Source organism: Pan troglodytes, chromosome 18 (genome assembly GCF_028858775.2).
Source record: "Pan troglodytes isolate AG18354 chromosome 18, NHGRI_mPanTro3-v2.0_pri, whole genome shotgun sequence".
In the NCBI taxonomy this organism is placed as follows: Eukaryota; Metazoa; Chordata; class Mammalia; order Primates; family Hominidae; genus Pan; species Pan troglodytes.
In genome coordinates, this window is record NC_072416.2 from 24,373,634 (window position 1) to 24,394,333 (window position 20,700).

Genomic DNA, 20,700 nt, shown 5'->3' on the forward strand with positions numbered 1-20,700 from the left:
CAGCCTATCCCAGCCTTTTCCCTACCCTGGTACTGAGGATGCCACAGAATTGACACCCACCTGTTTCATCTGATGGCTTATCCTGGAGAGTCTCTCGGGGGCAAAGGAATTATGGTCTCTAAGGGCTCTTCCCGCTGCCACCCAAGACTTTGCAGAGGCTGATAGGAGCCTGAGGATGGGCTGAGCCTGCTAGGGGCTTATCCTCATTCACAGCCTATCAATTCTGTCCTCCATAAAATACCCACCCACCTTGGCAATCAGAAGGGCTCTAGAGGACAGACCCCAGAGGCACCTGTGCTTGTGAGCAGACTGGGAGGGACACCTGTGAGTCCCTCAGCATTGCATGACTCAGACCCTGTGAGCACAGCCCATGTTCAGAATGTGGAAATCCATCCCAGACAGTAGGTAGCAGATTCCCAGCCAAAGGGCTGCCTTTCCAGGAGAGCCTGTGCGGCCGGGTTCTGCCCTCGTTCGGGGAACTCTGCCAGGTTTCAGGAGCCAGCTCAGGCACTTTGCCCCCTCCTCAGAGGCTGCCTCTTGAGCCTTCAGTGCTTCCTGAGTGCCTCCTGAAACCAGGCCGGGCGCTCCCCAGACAGTGACTGTTTAATGACCGCCACACTCCAGTCGTGGCTGAGAATGAAGGAACTCTTCCCTTAAAACTGAGGTGTCTGGGCCAGGTGCAGTGGCTCACACCTGTAATCCCAGCACTTTGGGAGGCCAAGGCAGGCGGATCATGAGGTCAAGAGATCAAGACCATCCTGGCCAACATGGTGAAACCCCCTCTCTATTAAAAATACAGAAATTAGCTGGGTGTGGTAGCGGGTGCCTGTGATCCCAGCTACTCAGGAGGCTGAGACAGGGAGAATTGCTTGAACCTGGGAGGCAGAGGTTGCAGTGAGTCGAGATCACGCCGCTGCACTCCAGCCTGGGTGACAGAGCCAGACTCCATCTCAAAAAAGAAAACAAACAAACAAAAAAAAACTGAGGTGCCTGATAAGGCACAGAAGTTACCTAAATTTCTGTTGTCATGCTGGAGGCCCAGACATCCCAGTCCATTAGGAAGAGGGGCAGGTGACTGATGAAAAAAATTCTGGCAAACCCCCATAGCTCTCTCACTAGCAGCTCTCTCACTCTCATCTCACACACACACATGCATACATACACATATGCACATGCACACACACACATATACACTCCTACACACATGTACACACCCATACTTTTTCACCTCAAAACCCAGAGTCCCCTCTGAATCTGCTGCAGGAGAGGGGCCAAACCTGTCTGAGGAGTCCCCTCCCTTAGGCTCCTCCCTACAAAAGTTCCTGATTGACAAATTGAGGTCAGGGTAACTGGGATCCTGCGTGACACAGGGAACACTCCTCTGATGGGAAAGATTGCCTGTTTTCTAGAGCATTAAAGATGACCCTGACAGAGAGAAGAGCCCCCCGCTGAAATCTCTGAAATGGCGTCCACTCAGTAGCAGAGTTGGCATCTCACCAGGTAAGGCACGATCACGGTCAGGCAGGGTGGAGGGATGTCACGGTCACGGCTGAGGCATGGGTTAATAATGATAGTAACTAGAGCCAGGTGTGGAAGCTCGTGCCTATAATCCCAGCACTTTTGGAGGCTGAGGTGGAAGGATCACTTGAGGTCAGGAGTTCAAGACAAGCCTTGACAACATAGCAAGACTCCATCTCTACCAAACAAAAAAAGAGCCAGATGTGGTGGTGCATGCCTGAAGTCCCCCAACTACTCAGAGGCTGAGTTGGGAGGATTGCTTGAGCCCAGAAGTTTGAAGCTGCAGTGAGCTATCATTGCACCACTGCACTCTAACCTCAGTGACAGAGCAAGACCCTGTCTCTACTTTTTTTTTTTTTTTTTTTTTTGAGAGAGAGTCTCGCTCTGTCACCCAGGCTGGAGTGCAGTCGTGTGATCTCAGCTCACTGCAACCTCCACCTCCTGGGTTCAAGCGATTCTCGTGCCTCAGCCTCCTGAATAGCTGGGACTACAGGTGTGTGCCACCACGCCTGGCTAACTTTTTGTATTTTTAGTAGAGACGGGGTTTCACCATGTTGCCCAGGCTGGTCTACAACTCCTGAGCTCACGCAATTCATCTGCCTCGGCCTCCCAAAGTGCTGAGATTACAGGCATGAGCCACCACGCCTGGCCACATCTCTTAAAATAATAATCATGATAGCAATAATGATAGTAACCAAAACGATCAATGATCCTGAGTCTTGATCATGTGCCAGCCCATCTGCTAAGATTGTCCCATTTAAAGCCTATAATGATCAATCCTTTGCATCTGTATTCTATCAGCTTCCTATTGTACTGACAAAGGAACTGAGGCTCAAGGGGGTAAGGATCATGTGCCACTAGTGGTAACAGGCCTTCACAATCTTAATGAAAGTACTCAGCTCGTAGAACCTAAGACCATGTATTTTATTTCTAATGTCAAAGGTATGGCAGAGTGGCTCAGAGCAGAGTTGTGGAGTCAGCAGGACCAGGTAGAATCATGCCCTGCCTCTTACTGGTGGATTCCCACTTACCTTATCTGTAAACTGGGGGACTGTGAGGATGAAGCAAGGCAGCATACTCAAAGCACTTAGCACAATGCCAGGGAAAGATCTGGACTCAGTAAATGGTAGCTATAGCTATTTCTGATCCAAGCAAAGCCAGAGACCTGGGGTGGGGACACAGGGTGCCTTGAAGCCATCTTGGAGCCCCATTTCCTGGGGTGGAGTATAGCTGAACTTGAGTGTCTCTAAGCCAAGCTGGACAGCTGTATTGCAAGAATGCACGCAGCTGTTCCAGCCAACAAGCCAAATGTTCCTCAGCTGCGGCCCAGCCAATGAAAGAAGGGATGATGGAACTGAGGAGGAAGACCAAGTCAAGGGAAGCAGAGACATCTCTTTTACTGTTCTACACAGAGAAAGGGAATGACGTGGGTAAGTTAGAGGCTATACAGGTGTCTGGACAGCCCCCTGGCCCTGGAGGAGCTGTAAGGGCAGCAGGTACCGTGGGAAGGAGACCCCTCCTGCTGTCCCAGGACCTAGGCACTGGTGCCTCTGGAGCAAGCCGTACTCAACTCAGTTCTCCCAGCCCTGGGAAATGGACATGCAAAGTTTTGACAACAACCAGGGAATGAGAGAAGTCAATATTGAAGATGAGACCTCCTGAGATTCCTGGGCACTCCAGCTCTGTCCACTAGGGGCAGTTTCCTTAGCTCTAAGGCAGATGGCAAGGGATGGAGATGATTCCCCTAGGCCAGCCTGATTCACTGCTGTGAAATGGTGCAGATCCCAAGAACAATTCATTGCTAGGCAGGAGGTCCCAAACAGCCTTTCCCCATCCACCCAACAGCTCCCTTTCTACCTCTCAGCAAATTGCACTAAGGACTTTTACAACTGACTTGATTGACAGAGAAATTGACATGAAAAAGGGAGCAGTGGGAGATTCAGGGGGAGGGAAGAGAGGTACACAGGGTGACCATCTTAGTTCATTTGTGCTTGGAATACCCAAGGCTGGGTAGGTGATTTATGAAGAAAATAGGTTTATTTAGCTCAGGGTTATGCTGGCTGGAAGTTTGGGCATCTGGTGAGAGCTTCAGGCTGCTTCCACTCATGGTGGAAGGCGCTGGGGAGCTGGCATGTGCAGAGATCACATGGAGAGAGAGGAAGCAAGAAAATGGGGAGGTGCCAGGCTTTTATTTAACAGCCAGCTCTTGCGGCAAGTAATAGAGGGAGAACTCACTCCCTCCCCACCCTCTCACCAGAGAGGGCATTGATCTATTTATGAGGGATCCGTTCCCATGACCCAAACACCTCCCATTAAGCCCCATCTCCAACACTGGGGATCACATTTCATGAGGTTTGCAGGGGCTCAACCATCCAAACTATAGCAATGACCTTACTCTGCTTCTCCTAGGCTCAGTGTACAAGAAGTACCCTCAAGGAAGGGGCTTGAGAAGGACTAGCTCTTCTATTGACTTACCCAGAAAGGATACAGTTTGCTCAAGCCAAGAGGTATTAAGTCACCCGTACTAGCACATGCCCATTAAGCAATAGAGTAGTTCTGTCCACCAACCATTACTTCTAGGATGGGGGGGCATAATCAGAAATGAGAACAAGCCAGGCACAGTGACTCACACCTGTAATCCCAGCACTTTTGGAGGCTGAGGTGGGTGGATCACTTGAGGTCAGGAGTTCGAGACCACCTGGCCAACATGGTGAAACCCCATCTCTACTAAAAGTACAAAAATTAGCCAGGTGCAGTGGCACGCACCTGTACTCCCAGCTACTTGGGAGGCTACATCATGAGAATCACTTGAAACTGGGAGGTGGAGGTTGCAGTGAGCCAAGATTGTGCCACTGCACTCCAGCCTGGGTGACAGAGCAAGACTCTGTCTCAAAAAAAAAAAAAAAAAAGGACAAACCTGATAAGAACAATTGCTTACTGTGGCAGATGGGATAAGGGTTAAATAGACCTAAATTCAAAATCTAGGTCTGCCACTTCCTGCCTGGGTGACCTTGGGCAAATCACCTAGCTATACTCAATCTCACTGCCTTTGTAAAATAAGGACAATTGTGCCAGTCAAATAAGATTGATGTGAAGATTCTTTAAAGTGAAATCAACAGAAACCCCACTTCTTGTGCATAAGCGGATAGTTGTCCCACAGCTATTCAATAAAAGCCTGAGCATGGTTCTGATTGTGCCGATGGCAGATGCCATCCCTGGCTGCTTTGAGCCTGCCCATTCTTGTGTCCCTCATTGTGACAAGGAGACTGAGATTATCCTAATTGGTTTAGAGTCTAAGCTTTAGACCAATCAGGGCTTTCCACTCAAATATTGTAGGTGGGGTGCTCGCTTCAGCAGCACATATACTAAAAAATGTTGTAGGTGGGGTTGAAATGGATGTTAGGGAAGTAACAGTGTCCACTAGACTAGGGTCTGGGAGGTGCGCGATAGATTTTGTTCTTCACCCCCATTATTTCTTTCTTTCTTTCTTTCTTTCTTTTTTTTTTTTTTTTTTTTGAGACAGAGTTTCACTCTTGTTGCCCAGGCTGGAGTGCAGTAGCACTATCACTGCAACCTCCACCTCCTGGGTTCAAACGATTCTCCTGCCTCAGCCTCCCAAGTAGCTGGGATTACAGGCATGCACCACCACACCTGGCTAATTTTTTGTATTTAGTAGAGATGGGGTTTCACCATGTTGGCCAGGCTGTTCTCAAACTCCTGACCTCAGGAGTTTGAGAACCACCGCTGTCAGCCTCCCAAAGTGCTAGGATTACAGGCATGAGTCACCGCGTCCAGCCTGCCCCCCCCATATTTCTTGTGCATTTCTCCCCCAAAGCCAGGGAAGGAATCTGCATGGGATGGATGCTCTGTGAGGACCTGGGAATCCCACATTTCAAACATCATACAGGTTTCAAACATGAGGTTCTCAAAGACCAGTCAGATGATCATTCAGTTGAGTCTGAATTGCCTAAGATAATAGTTCTTTCCTTTATTCTAAAGTGGGTGGCAAAATATGGGCTCAAAAAATTGAAGCTGGAGATTTCCAGATGCATGGGTCCCAACTGCACTCATCAAAAGTCAGGACAGAGGTCAGCATCAGCCAAACACTGCAGCATCTTCCCCAGCGTTGAGATCCATGTAAGTCACAATTTTCATCATCGTCTTTTTTTTCTCCCCCAACTCAGCTGCAAATGGCAGAGAGCAGTGTAGGGCACTGTGGCCTCTATTTCTGCTTGTAGGAACTGCCCTCCTCCCCAAAGTGGGACTCCCCTCACCAAATAGGAGATGCAAAATCCTGTTGGAAGAAAAGCCAACTTCCCAGAGGGCCTAAGATCCCATTCCAGGGTTAGATGAGCTCATTGGAATAAGAATTAGAAACAATTGCTGAGGCCAGGTGCGGTGACTCCTGCCTGTAATACCAAGTGCTTTAGGAGGCTGAGGTGGGAGGACTGCTTGAGCCCAAGAGTTTGAGACCAGCCTGGGCAACATAGCAAGACCCCATCTCTGAAAAAAAATTAGATTAGCCAGGTGCAGCTGTGTGCCTGTAGTCCGAGCTACTTGGGAGGCTGAGGCGGGAGGATTAGTTGAGTCATGGAGTTCAAGGCTGCAGTGAGCCGTGATCATGCCACTGCACTCCAGCCTGGGCCATGGGGCAGGAGCCTGACTCTTAAAACATAAAAAGGAAAAGATAGGAAAAATAGCAATTGCTGAGAAGATTGGGCCGTGGCTGAAGTGTTCACCCATAAGAATGCTGTACCCCAATACTGATGATGGTTCTGTTATGGCAGGAAATAGGGGTTGTGATAGGAAGTGAAGGGTTCTCTTTTCTATTTTCTAATTTTGGGGTGATTTTTTATTGCTTTGACACTGGAACAAGTAAATTTAGTACAGAATGAAAATCTGATCATGTCTCTCCTTGCCCTCTTATCCTACATTGTCAAGATTAGGGGAAACTAAAAATAGCCACAAAATTCAAAATTATTCACTAGAGGAATATAGGGTCGTTCTAGCATGTTGCCCCTCTCCACCTGAAGTCATCTTTCAGTTCAAAATTTATGAACTTCTTACCCCACCATTTAGAGTTTTCTATTTTAAAATTTAGAGATTATTGGCCAGACGCAGTGGCTCATGCCTGTAGTCCCAGAACTTTGGGAGGCCAAGGCGGGCGGATCACCTGAGGTCAGGAGTTCGAGACCACCCTGGCCAACACAGTGAAACCCCATCTCTACTGTAAATACAAAAATTAGCCAGGCATGGTGCTGTGCACCTGTAATCCCAGCTACTCAGGAGGCTGAGGCAGGAGAATCGCTTGAACCCGGGAGGCAGAGGCTGAAGTGAGCCGAGATCGCACCACTGCACTACACAGCCTGGGCAACCGACTGAGACTCTGTCTCAAAAAAAAAAAAAAAAATTAGAGATTATTATGATTTTTATTAATATAGCAACTGCATTTACCAAAAAAAAATCTTAATTCCCTACTCCTTTGTAGAACCATAAATCCACTAGTTTAATAAAAGAAAAAAAGGCTTTAAACAAACAAAAAAAATACACTTAACAGACGGTTGTTTTTTGTGGGTTTTTGTTTGTTTGTTGAGACAGGATCTTGCTCTGTCATCCAGGCAGGAGTGCAGTGGTGCAATCACAGCTCACTGCAGCCTCTACCTCCCTGGGCTCAGGCAATCCTCCCACCTCAGCCTCCCCCAAGCAGCTGGGACCACAGACACATGCCACCACACCAGCTAAATTTTCTGTTTTTGGTAGAGATGAGGTCTCCCTATGTTACCCAGGCTGGTCTTGATCTCTTGGGCTCAAGCGATCCTCCTGCCTCGGCCTCCCAAAGCGCTGGGATTGCAGGCATGAGCCACCGTGCCCAGCCAACAAATATTTTGAGAATTGTTAACCACAATGGAATAAACAATTTTAGGGGGTGATGGGGATATGAAGAAATGACTGATGGGGTGGGTGCTTGCCTCTGCTTGCCTTAACCCAGGGAGTGGTGAGACACATCCAGTGGACGCCCAGGGAGATGGAGGTGTACATCAGGCACTTGGAGAAGGTGTTAAGGCGCTATGTCCAGAGGCTGCAGTGGCTGCTGTCCGGTGAGCCTGCCCACTGCCCTGAAGGGTGGAGGAGCATGAGGGGATGTAGAAGGCTAGCCCCAGGGACCCCAGTGTCAGTCCTTCCAAAGCCAGGCCTTCGAGAACTGCAGATCAGAGGATTAGGCCAGGAACATCATCCACATACAACATGACACTGGGAGGCCGGGCGTGGTGGCTCATGCCTGTAATCTCTGCACTTTGGGAGGCCGAGGTGGGTGGATCACCAGTCAGTAGTTCGAAACCAGCCTGGCCAACATGATGAAACCCGTCTCTACTAAAAATACAAAAAATTAGCCAGGCATGGTGGCGGGCACCTGTAATCCCAGCTACTCAGGAGGCTGAGGCAGGAGAATCGCAGAGGTTGCAGTGAGCTGAGATCGCGCCACTGCACTCCAGCCTGGGCAACAAGAGTGAAACTCTGTCCAAAAAAAAAAAAAATGACAGTGGGTTCAGAGGACAGGCAAGGGGCTGGATAACAGGGAGGTGGAACATGGGCCAAAGAGCCCCAGCGGGAGCTCACACGCATCCCAGCCTGCTCTGCAAGGCCACCTGCCACACCTTGCCTTCCTGCAAGTGACAAGGGGCTCACTGTCAAAAGGTTTGCTTTAATATTGACTGGGCCCCAGCAAAACAGCCCCTGGAGATGCAGATGGTAAGGGGAACTGACAGAGCAGAAACCCTCTGTTTTGTTTTGTTTTAGAAACAGGGTCTTTCTCTGTCACCTAGTCTGGAGTCCAGTGGTGCAGTCATGGCTTACTGCAGCCTTGAACTGGGCACAAGCAATCCTCCCACCTCAACCTTGCAAGGAGCTGAGACTACAGGCACGTGCCACCATGCCCAGCTTACTTTATTTATTTTTTTTAGATACAGAGTCTTTCTATGTTGCACAGGCTGGCCCCGAACTCCTAGGCTCAAGCTATCCTCCTGCCTCAGCCTCCCAAAGTCCTGGGATTATAGGTGTGAGCTACTGTGTACCTCTTTACAGACAGCACCAAGTCCCCTCCAGGAGAGGTGAATGGACAGGGTTGGGCTGTGGATTAAGAGACGGTCTGAAGCATCAAGCCCAAGAAGACAGGCAGACAGCTAGAACTGGACAGGAGGGGATTCAGGCTATGGGGCCTGGAGGGTTTCTGGGGCAACAGGAGGAGGGAGGAAGGGAGTCCTATATAGAGATCCTACAGGTGGCTTTGTATGTGCCACTCAGGGTCCTGTGTAAATTCATTAGGTCCAGTCCTCTGCAGTAGGACCTGGTATAGACAGTCCATGGACAGGGGCGTCATGATGACTGCTGCTTCAGGTACAGTTGTCAGGTCAGAGGCTGAGCTGGGACAGAGAAGGCGTGAGCCTCTCTCCACCCTCGGTTCACATTACCCCTGGGAACGGTGACATAAAACCAGAGATCCAGCGATTTCTTTTGTAGTATGAATCCCCCAGCTCACATACCAGTACACACCCAAACACCATCTAATATTTCAAAACAATATCATGGTACTATTTAATCCAATCACTTAACTTTAAGGATAAGGAAATTCAAGCCCAGGAGGTTATAACCGCTTGTGCAACTCATCACAGACAAAGCCAGAGCTGAAATCTCGATCTCCCAAAGCCCAAACCACTGACCAGGTCTGTCCTTGGACAATCGACCCCGCCCACAGCACCACAAAAGCCGTCTCTCAGTGGGGTGACATCCAATCAATGATCAGGCAGGCAACAGGTGTCACAAGACTTTATAGTTGATAGATAGAGTGAGGGAAACCACCCAGGAGGTGGGACCCCTCACTCCCTCCCTGCCTCTTCCCCACCTGTCTCGGAGCAGGGAGCCGCCGACTGTTTGGCACCGTTTTGGAGAGCAAAGTATGCATATTGCTGGACACGTCAGGGTCCATGGGCCCCTACCTGCAGCAGGTGAAGACAGAGCTGGTTTTGCTGATTTGGGAACAGCTGCGGAAGTGCTGTGACAGGTAGGAGGCGAGGGCTGATCAGGAAGATCAAAGAGGCAGTTCCTGGGGCTTCCCTGGCCAAGCACACCCCCTCCTCTCAGTGCCAACAGGCCTGGAGTTTCTGAGATGCTCTTCTGAGTAACGCGTTTGAGTAGGAAAGAGCACTGTATTCTGCTCTGCTGTGAAGGAAAGCAGTTTTTAGAGGCCGGGTATGGTGGCTCATACCTGTAATCCCAGCAATTTTGGGGGCCAAGGCAGGAGGATCACTTGAGCTCAGGAATTCAAGACCAGTCTCAGCAACAAAGTGACATCCCATCTCTTCAAAACATTTAAAAATTAGCTGGGTATGGTGGTGTGCACCTGTAGCCCCAACTACTTGGGAGGCTGAGGAGGGAGGATCACTTGAGCCCAGGAGGTTGAGGCTGCAGTGAGCTATGATTGCACCAGTGCACTCCTGCCTGGGCAACAGAGTAAGACTCTGTCTCAAAAAAAAAAAAAAAAGGAACGCAATTTTTAAAAATTAATTTCAGGCCTAGGGACAATTGCAAGCACAGCAAAGGAACTACCATGTGGCCTTGAAGTATGGCTTTCAGCTGAACTTGATTTGTTTTAAATTATTTAATGATTTAATTTTTTAAATTTTTGGGAACTTGATTTTTGAGTGGAGGAAGTTGTTTATTTTCCCTATCCCGAAGGGTTGACCCGAAGGGGACCCCAGGGGACTCTCATCTTAGACTAGGCCTCGTTCTTGCCTTAATCAGAGTATACATTTATTGAGCACTTTCTGTGCACCAGATGCTTTACACGCATCATTTCATGTAATGAAATGAGCCCGTGAGGTGTTGCTGTTATCGGCCCCCATTTTTCAGAAAAGGAAGCCAGGACTTCAAGAGGTTAAGACACTTGCTGAAGATCGGGTAACCAGTCACTGGCTGAGCTAGGATTGTTTGGGTTGTTTGTTTGCTTGTTTGTTTTGAGACGGGGTCTCTGTCTCCCAGGCTGGAGGGCAGTGGTGTGATCATAGCTCGCTGCAGCCTCAACGTCCTGGGCTCAAGTGATCTCCCACCTCAGCCTCCCAAGTAGCTTGGACTACAGGCGCACACCACCATGCCTGGCTAATTTTTTAAAAATCTTTTTCATAGAGATGGGGGGTCTCACTATGTTGCCCAGGCTGGTCTTGAACTCCTGGCCTCAAGCAATCCTCCCAGCTTGGCCTTCCAAAGTACTGGGGTTACAGGCACAGGCCACTGTGTCTGGCTTGAGCTGGGATTTAAATCTATTTCTGTCTGCATTCAAATTGTCAGTGTGTACCCTCTCATTCTCAAGAGGCCCCACAGCCCTCTCCCTGAGGGGCCACAGGGCTCGTTGTAGGGGTCTTCAGTGACAAGCAAGAATAGTCCTCATGAGGGTAACTTATCTGAATTCAATCTAGACAGGCCTGTTCTAACCAATCTCTTTCTCCCCTTCTCTGCCCCTCACCTCCTCTTTTCCTCCTCCCCAGTTTTAACCTGCTCAGCTTTGCAGAGAGCCTTCAGTCATGGCAGGACACGCTGGTGGAGACCACAGATGCAGCGTGTCATGAGGCTATGCAATGGGTGACCCACCTGCAAGCTCAGGGCAGCACCTCCATCTTGCAAGCATTGCTGGCAAGTCCCACCACGGAGCCCGACCTTGACGCAAAACAAATACCATCATCCCCTATGCTGATGCTGCACGATGCTTTAGGATTTACAAAGGGCGCTTTACAATTTACAAAGCACTACATCATTTCATCTTCCCAACACCCCAGTGAGAAAAGGATTCTCAATGTTCTCACATTATAGATGAAGACACAGGCTGGGTGCGGTGGCTCACACCTGTAATCCCAGCACTTTGGGAGGGCAAGGCAGGTGGATCACCTGAGGTCAGGAGTTCAAGACCATCCTGACCAACATGGTGAAACCCTGTCTCTACTAAATACAAAAGATTAGCCGGGCGTGGTGGCACATGCCTGTAATCCCAATTACTTGGGAGGATGAAGCAGGAGAATTGCTTGAACCTGGGAGGCAGAGGTTGCAGTGAGCCGAGATTGCACCATTGCACTCCAGCCTGGGCAACAAGAACGAAACTCCATCTCAAAAAAATAAAAATTAAAAAAAATAGATGAAGACACAGAGGCTCAGAGAGGTTAAGTGACTTGCTTGGGATTAACCAGCTAGGCAGTGAACCATGCTATTTCTCCTAAACCTCAGCAGCTTCCTTAGTCTGTCTGAGGCTGAAAGAGAATCTCAGTCTTTTTGAACAGGTCAGTGGCATCCAATCAGATGCATTTTGGCAGAGGCGGCAGCAGGCACCACCTTTAGGCATTTGGTTCTTGTGTTCTGGGTGAGCCTCTCCCCTGAGCCTGACAGCCTTCCTGCGTTCTTTCAGAAAGCTTTCAGTTTCCATGATCTGGAAGGATTGTACCTCCTGACCGACGGAAAGCCAGACACAAGCTGCAGCCTTGTCCTAAATGAAGTCCAAAAACTCAGGGAGAAAAGAGATGTGAAAGTGCACACCATTTCCTTGAACTGCTCAGACAGGTGCGCAATATGGAGTCTGACTGAGTTTTATTCTTTTTCCACAGCCACACATCTCAGCAGGGAGATCCAAGCCCCTCACCTAATCTAGCTGCTCACTTAGACACAGGTTTCTCCTGGGCCCTAATCCTGTAAATCAGAAATTAGGAGAAGCGGCCGGGCATGCTGGCTCATGCCTGTAATCCCAGCATTTTGGGAGGTTGAGGCAGGTGGATCACTTGAGGTCAGGAGTTCAAGACCAGTCTGGCCAACATGGTGAAACCCTGTCTCTACTAAAAATACAAAAATTAGACAGGTGTGGTGGTAGGCACCTGTAATCCCAGCTACTCAGGAGACTGAGACGTGAGAATCACTTGATCCAGGGAGGCAGAGGTTGCAGTCAGCGGAGGTTGCACCATGGCACTCTAGCCTGGGCAACAGAGTGAGACTGTCAAAAAAAAAAAAAAGAAAGAAAAGAAAGAAGTTAGGAGAAGCATTGTTTTTCTAGACGGCCCAAGCCGGTGTCACACCACAGGGTGAAAACCCCTCTCTTTACCCAGATATTTCCCTCTGACTTCCTCCAGCCTGGAAACACATTTGCACGGGATTCACACAGTCATTTTACAGTCTCCCTCCTACTCTTCCCTGGGATCACATTTGTGAATATTTAGGGGACATTTAGGGGAAAAGCCAGAGAGAAAAATATTAATGTAGCATTGTCATGGTTATTTTTTTTTATAAACGATCACTATAGAACATGTGCTATGACCAGGCACAATGGCTCATGCCTATAATCCCAGTGCTTTGGGAGACTGAGGTGGGAGGATCACTTGAGGCCAGGAGTTTGAGACCAGCCTGGATATCATAGCAAGATTCCATCTCTGCAAAACAAAATAAAAATGTGAAAAAGAACACATGTCAGATAAGACATACTCAGCTCCTTCAAAAAAAAAAACTTTATTATTAGCAAAACAGACTGCATAGGGACACATTTTATCTCTTGGTCTAAACCATGAGCCCCATAAGTGTAATATATGTGTCCTTTACAGGCCTAACACATAGTAGGCACTGGATAAATGTCCCATAAATAAATGGGGGCTAGGCTGAGCACGACGGCTCATGACTGTAATCCCAGCACTTTGGGAGGCCAAGGCAGGCAGATCACCTGAGGTCAGGAGTTTGAGACCAGCCTGGCCAACATGGCGAAACCCCGTCTCAACTAAAAACATACAAAAATGAGCCGGGCGTGGTGGCAGGTGCCTGTAGTCCCAGCTACTCAGGAGGCTGAGGCAGGGGAATCGCTTGAACCTGGGAGGCTGAGGTTGCAGTGAGCCAAGATTGTGCCACTGCACTCCAGCCTGGGTGACAGACTGAGACTCTGTCTCAGAAAAGAAAATAAATGGGGGCTGGAGTGTGTGGGCTGTGTGGTTTCAGGGGGTCCAGGCTAAATGGTGACACTCACACGGGGACTCCTCTTCCCTCAAGCAGCAGCAGTTGCTATAGCTGTCCATAAGCTGGTGGGGAAAGTGTCCTCTAATGGTGGTCTCCATGGGACAAGCCACGGCCCATTGCCAGGCTGATTTCTCTTAAGCCCCACGGACTTAAGTTCTCCATGGATGTGGGGAGTCACACGAACTTGCCTGGTCAGTCAGCCTTCCCACCAGCCCTCTGTCCCTTCCTTCCAGAGCGGCGGTTGAGTTCCTGAGAAAGCTGGCTTCCTTCACCGGCGGACGCTATCACTGCCCTGTGGGTGAGGACACACTCTCCAAAATTCACAGCCTGCTGACCAAAGGCTTCATCAATGAAAAGGTAGGTTGCAGAGCCACTGAGCATGAGGTCTGTTGAAACGGCTCGATAAAATATCAACAGGCATGGGGTTTTCCTTCTTGAACTCCTGGGCTCAAGTGAACCTCCCACCTCGGCCTCCCAAAATGTTGGGATTACAGGCATGAGCCACCACGCCCATCCTGGGTTTTCCTTCTGACGAAAAAGATCTCTGCTTTTCGTTGAGACAAAATATTAGCTAAAAAGGATTGGGTTTCCCTGCTGCTGTCCTTTTAGGCTGACTCTCCTCAAGGCTGGGAAAGAAGCAGGATTTGAGGGTGTTATATTTCCTGATGGTCAGGCCAGTTTGCCTTTGTTGGAAATTTATGTGGCTTTATGTAGATAACCTCTTTTAATATTATACCCATTTAACAGATGAACAAGAGGGCCAGCAAGGTTTAAGAATACACCTAAAGCTGGGCACGGTGGCTCACACCTGTAATCCCATCACTTTGGGAGGCCGAGGTGGGTGGATCACTTGAGGTCAGGAGTTTGAGACCAGCCTGGCCAACATGGTGAAATGACGTCTGTACTAAAAATACAAAAATTAGCCAGGCATGGTGGCATGCACGTGTAATCCCAGTTACTCGGGAGGCTGAGGCAGAATTGCTTAAGCCTGGGAGACCCAGGTTGCAGTCAGCCGAGATTGCGCCACTGCACTTCAGCCTGAGTGTCAGAGCAACACTCCGTCTCAAAACAAACAAACAACAACAATAAAAACTAAAGTCAGAGGAAGTGGTATAGCTAGAGCCCCAAGACACCCATGATCTTAAACTTTGTGCTTTAATTCCTGCATATTTGTGTCTTCTGGGGTTCAATTCATTGAAATACAGACATTCAAGTTATCTGTTAAGCAATAGATCTGGCAAAGTCATAGGTTATCTATTAAGTAATAAGTCTAGTAAAGTCATAGATTTCAATGATCCACTTCTGACTTAATAGGAAAATTCTGCACTTATTTATACCTTTTAGGAATGCAATGTTGTCAGTGATAACATTCGCAGGGCAACATATTATCAAGTAAGACAACCAATCAGAATTCCAGATTTCTTTTCAGAGGTTAAAGGTTACTTTCACAGGACATGGCATAATTTTTTTTTTTTTTTTTTTTTTTTTTTTTTTGAGACAGGGTCTCATTCTGTTGCCCAGGCTAGAGTGCAGAGGAACAATCACAGCTCACCACAGCCTCCACCTCCTGGGCTCAGGCAATCTTTCCACCTCAGCCTGCAGAGTAGCTGGGATCACAGGTGTGCCACCACGCCCAGCTAATTTCTTTAATTTTTTGTAGAAACAGGATCTCACCATGTTGCCCAGGCTGATCTCAAACTCCTAGGATTAAGTAATCCTCCCGCCTGAGCTTCCCAAAGTGTTGGGATTACAGGTGTGAACCGTCAGGCTCGGCTGGCATAATCTTTGAAGCCTGGGTAGCCTTACATGACTCCTTTGGTTCAACTAGCTCTTCTAGGGACAAGTATTATAAATAATACAGAGAACTGAACAAATTGGTAAAAGTAATGAATATTCACCCAAGCGTCCTTATTACACAGGAAAACAAGTGATGATATGTTTAAGGCTCTCAGCTTAATTCCTTATCCAATCAGATTCTCTGAATTGTTTTTGCATGCAGAATGGGATTGCTGTGCTACTACTGCCAGGCAGAAGGGATGGCTTCCTCTTTTTTCTTTTTCTTTTTTTTTTTTTTTTTGAGATGAAGTCTTGCTGTGTCACCAGACTGGAGTGCAGTGGCATGATCTCAGCTCACTTCAGCCTCTGCCTCCTGGGTTCAAGTGATTCTCATGTCTCAGCCTCCCGAGTAGCTAGGATTACAGGTGCCTGCCACCACACCCAGCTAATTTTTATATTTTTAGTAGAGATGAGGTTTCATCATGTTGGCCAGGCTGGTCTCAAACTCCTGACTTCAAGTGATCCGCCCACCTCAGCCACCCAAAGCGCTGGAATTGGTAAGATGTATTTTTAAGGATAGGTGGCGAAATTTTATTAGTTAACATTTTTTTAAAAAGCATGCCTCAGCCAGGTGTGGTGGCACATGCCTGTGGTCCTAGCTACTTGGGAGGCTGAAGTGGGAGGATAGCTTGAGCCCAGGAGGTCGAGGCTACAGTGAGCCATGATCACGCCACTGCCCTGCAGCCAGGACAACAGAGCAAGGCTCTGTCTCTAAAATCAACCAAATAAAAAGCATACCTGTAAGTCTACTTCACTAGAAGAAATGCAAAAAATGGCTGAACAGATTCTACTGAATAGCGCTGAGATAAGGAAACTGTGTCATTTCTGTTCCACTGGCCCAGAGTGGGGCCACCTTCACTCAGTTTCTGACACCATCGTACTTTGCCACCGTCCCCTCCCTACACTGACTCTCAGACACCATATTTCAAAGTTTCCCCTTTGCAGAATGACTGTCTTGATAGGTAGTGAGCTTCCTGACCCTGGAGATATACAAGCAGAGGCTCACAAGATTTCCTGCACTGGATGGAAGCCAGAACGTGATTAGCTCTAAAATGCTTTTTCTGAGATTTTGGATTTTCAGCTCCCATCCAGTCATCAACTTCACACTCATTTCCTCTTTTCAAGGATCCCACATTGCCACCATTTGAAGGAGATGATTTAAGGATCCTGGCCCAGGAGATCACCAAGGCCAGAAGCTTCCTCTGGCAGGCCCAATCCTTCAGGTATGCCCTTCACGCAGCCTCTCCGGCCTGCCATGTGGCTACAGCCCATGCAGACCCCGGACCCCATCGAGAAGGGCCGCACCCATGATGGTACCCTTGCTCCAAGGGTTCCTGCCCTGCTTCTCCCAGCCAGCCCAGAAATCTGGGCACCAGGGAGACCATCTTTCTTCATCTCCTGCCCACCAGATCCCAACTCCAGAAGAAAAATGATGCAGAACCAAAGGTCACTCTTTCCTAGAGAAGTGTTCTCAGGTAAGGGGAGGGGCTAGACCCCATACTACCTGAGTGTGCACTAAGCACCAAGTGGCATGCTCTATTTTGTGGTCAATAATAACTTTGGTTAAAAAATAATGATTCCTCTAAACAGAAAAGTCATCCTGCAAAGGACCACTCACTGAGCAAATCTCAGCCCCGAGGGCAGGATGGGATGGAATGCTGTGACCCACAGGAAACATGATTCCTGGTACCAGGACTCTCTGGAAGCTGAAGAAGGAAAGACTTTGTCTTTTGTGTGAGGGGCCATTCCCGGGTCTAATCTAACTCTCCAGCCCTGTCCCGCAGCGCACTCTACTCTCCAGCCACTAGATTGTCCCTCTCTGGGAAGCCCTAAACCAACCCCCTGCCTAAATGGTGGTGCTTCTTGCAAACCAACCCCCTGCCTGAACGGTGCTTCTTGCCCCCTCTGCCTGGAGACTCCTGCTCATCCATCAAGGCACAGCTCAAATGACATCAGCTCCCTGGGACCTATCTAGAGCGAGGGGCCTCCAGTCTTTCTCTTGCAGCATCCTGACCACGCAGACCTCTCGCACTCAGCACTCTATGTCACGCCACCTTGCTCGCTGATCTAACTCTTCTCCTTGACGGTGAGCTCCCTTGGGATGAGACTGGTGTCCCAGGATATGCAGGTCCCCAGAAGCTGCCACATAGGAGACACATGGTGAACAGTGAGCAGGCTGCTGAGCTGTGAGAGCCTAGCTCTGGAAAGCAGCTGATGGGGTGGTCTCCACCCTGGTTCATAAGAGGCTAATGCAGAGTCACAGTCAGCCCATCCTGGGGGAAGAAGAAACAAGTGAGCCTCAGCACCACCCTCCATCCCTGCCCAACCAAACTGAAGTGAAGGCTGCTCATCTGGGTTCATTTTCTAAAATTAAAAACAATTAATTTTATTCTACTAATAGGATCAACATGACTTTAACTGTTTGAAGTGATCATTGGTGTGTGTGTGTGCATAAATTTTTAGTGACATAAAACTTTATTAAAAGACTCATACCATAATATATAAAGAATTTCAATAAGAAAAAGATAAACATCCAATTTTTTTTTTTTTTTTTTTGGAAACAGAGTCTCGCTCTGTTGCCCAGGCTGGAGAGCAGTGGTGCAATCTCGGCTCACTGCAACCTCCGCCTCCTGGGTTCAAGCAATTCTCCTGCCTCAGCCTCCTGAGCAGCTGGGACTACAGGGGCCTGCCACCACGTCTGGCTAATTTTTGTTTTAGTAGAGACAGGGTTTCATTATGTTGGCCAGGCTGGTCTTGAACTCCTGATCTCAGGGGATCTGCCCGCCTTGGCCTCTCAAAGTGCTGGGATTATAGGCGTGAGCCACTGTGCCTGGCCCATCTCAATTTTTTTTTTTTTTTTTTTAGGCACAGTCTCACTCTTTTTGCCCAGGCTGGAGTGCAGTGGCACGATCTCAGCTCACTGCAACCTCCACCTCCCAGGTTCAAGCGATTCTCCTGCCTCAGCCTCCCGAGTAGGGTAGCTGGGATTACAGGTGCCTGCCACCACGCCCAGCTAATTTTTTTTTTTTTTATTTTTAGTGGAGACGGGGTTTCACCATGTTGGCCAGGCTGGTCTCAAACGCCTGACCTCAGGTGATCCGGCCCGACTGAGACTCCCAAAGTGCTGGGATTACAGGCATGAGTCACCGTGTCCAGCCCATCCAATTTTTAAAATGGACAATAGGTACATGAAAAGGTGCTCAACAGCCTTACCTGCCAGGGAAGTGTAAATTAAAACCATAGTGAGATGCCACTACACTCCCACTAGAATGGCTAAAATAAAAAAGACTGGGGTTGGGCACAGTGGCTCATGCCTCTAATCCCAACACTTTGCGAGGCTGAGATGGGAGGATCACTTGATGCCAGGGGTTCAACACCAGCCTGGGCAACATAGCAAGACCCCATGTCTCCAAAAATTTAAAAGAAATTAGCCAGGCATGGTGGCCCAATGCATGTAGTTTTAGCTGCTCAGGAGGCTGAGGCATGAGGATCAGTTGAGCCCAGGAGTTTGAGACTGCAGTTAGCTATGATTGTGCCATTGCACTCCAGCGTGGGCAACAGAGTAAGACCCTGTCTCTTAAAAACAAACAAACAAAAAGACAAGATGGCCAGGCATGGTGGCTCACACCTGTAATCCCAGCACTTTGGGAGGCCAAGGTGGGCGGATCACATGAAGTCAGAAGTTTGAGACCAGCATGGCCAACATAGTGAAACCCCGTCTCTACTGAAAACAACAAAAATTAGCTGGGCATGGTGGTGCACACCTGTAATTCCAGCTACTCAGGAGGCTGAGGCATGAGAATCGCTTGAACCCAGGAGGTGGAGATTGCAATGAGCTGAGACTGGGCCATTGCACTCCAGCCTGGGCAACAGAATGAGACCCTGTCTCTAAAAACAAAACAAAAAAAGAACTACAATATCAAGATGTGGAACAGTTGGAACACTCATATTCCAGTTAGGGTAGGGGTTGGGGTAGGGACGTATAATTTGACTCAATAACTTTGGAAGACTATTTGGCAATTTCTACTAAAGTAAAACATATGCCTACTCTATGATCTAGTAATTCCACTCCAAGGGTAATGAGTGCATATGTTAGACAAAAGACATATAAGAATTTTTCCAGCAGCCTTATTCATTAGAGCTCAAAATTGGAAACTACCCAATGTCCATCAGTGGCAGAATGTGCAAATAAAATCTGATACATTTTACAGTGAAATATTATGCATCAATTTAAAAAGAATGAACAGCTCATGTGGTGGCTCACACCTGAAATCCCAGCACTTTGGGAGACCAAGGCAGGTAGATGGACTGAGCCCAGGAGTTTGAGACTAGCCTAGGTAACATGGTGAGAACCCATCTTTACAAAAAAATACAAAAATTAGCCAGGCTTGGAGGCACATGCCTGTAGTGCCAGCTACTCAGGAGGCTGAGGTGCAAGGATCACCTGAGCCCAGGAGAGGTTGAGGCTGCAGTGAGCCTTGATCATGCCACTATACTCCAGCCTTGGCAACAGAGTGAGACCCTGCCTGCACCCCCAAAAAAGAATGATCTATACAGCTATATTCAACAAGATGCATCAGTCTCATAATATTGGGCAAAAGAAACCAGACACAAAGGAGTACATACTGTATAAAGTCATTTATATGAAGTTCAAGAACCAGCCAAACTCCTTATTGGTGATTGAAGTCAAAATACTAGTTACCCTGTGGGATGGGGGACACAAAGGGGACATCTGGTGTGATGAAAATATTCTATATATTGATAAAGGTAGGAGTTACATTGAGCTATACATAAGTAAAAATTCATCAAGTTGTTTAAAAACACTCAGTTGTGGCCAGGTGCGGTGGTTCACGCCTGTAATCCCAGCACTTAGGGAGACCAAGGCAGGCAGATGGCTCAAGGCCAGGAGTTCGAGACCAGCCTGGCCAACATGGAGAAACCCTGTCTCTACCAAAAATACAAAAATTAGCCAGGCATGGTGGTGGACGCCTGTAATCCCAGCTACTCGGAGGCTGAGGCAGGAGAATCGCTTGAACCCGGGAGGTGGAGGTTGCAGTGAGCTGAGATCGTGCCACTGCACTCCAGCCTGGCAACAGAGACTGTCTCAAAAAAAATGAAACTCACTTGCTAAGGCTTGATGAGACCCTGCTTTGGCCAGGCTCTGTGCTGGGCCCAGGAAGGCAGTGGTGACCACAACCCCTGCCATGGTAAATCTCAGTCTGGTCCATCTTGCACAGCTGCCATTTTGGGTCACGTCTGTAAATACAGAGAAAAGGGCCTGTGGTGGTTGTATTCATTTGCTAGAGCTGTCATAACAAA

At 48.4% G+C, this 20,700-nt stretch overlaps 1 protein-coding gene across 5 annotated transcripts in view; it reads left to right on the forward strand.

Moving 5' to 3' along the window:
* VWA3A (von Willebrand factor A domain containing 3A) overlaps window positions 1-17,793 on the forward strand; it is a 65,394-nt gene extending 47,601 nt beyond the window's left edge. For 2 of the 5 annotated variants that reach the window (XM_009430468.5, XM_063796824.1), the window contains 12 exons: window positions 1,410-1,500; window positions 2,838-2,948; window positions 3,928-4,025; window positions 5,518-5,655; window positions 7,508-7,616; window positions 9,433-9,577; window positions 11,058-11,202; window positions 11,966-12,117; window positions 13,779-13,902; window positions 16,507-16,604; window positions 16,791-16,856; window positions 16,972-17,793. In XM_009430468.5, the coding sequence (XP_009428743.2) occupies window positions 1,410-1,500; window positions 2,838-2,948; window positions 3,928-4,025; window positions 5,518-5,655; window positions 7,508-7,616; window positions 9,433-9,577; window positions 11,058-11,202; window positions 11,966-12,117; window positions 13,779-13,902; window positions 16,507-16,604; window positions 16,791-16,842 (1,263 nt within the window). In that variant the 3' untranslated portion in view covers window positions 16,843-16,856; window positions 16,972-17,793. Of the gene's footprint in view, window positions 1-1,409; window positions 1,501-2,837; window positions 2,949-3,927; window positions 4,026-5,517; window positions 5,656-7,507; window positions 7,617-9,432; window positions 9,578-11,057; window positions 11,203-11,965; window positions 12,118-13,778; window positions 13,903-16,506; window positions 16,605-16,790; window positions 16,857-16,971 lie in introns of those variants that run through there. The other 3 variants (XM_054668973.2, XM_054668974.2, XM_054668975.2) reach the window with 3 other exon arrangements.
* The last annotated feature ends 2,907 nt before the right edge of the window (window positions 17,794-20,700 follow it).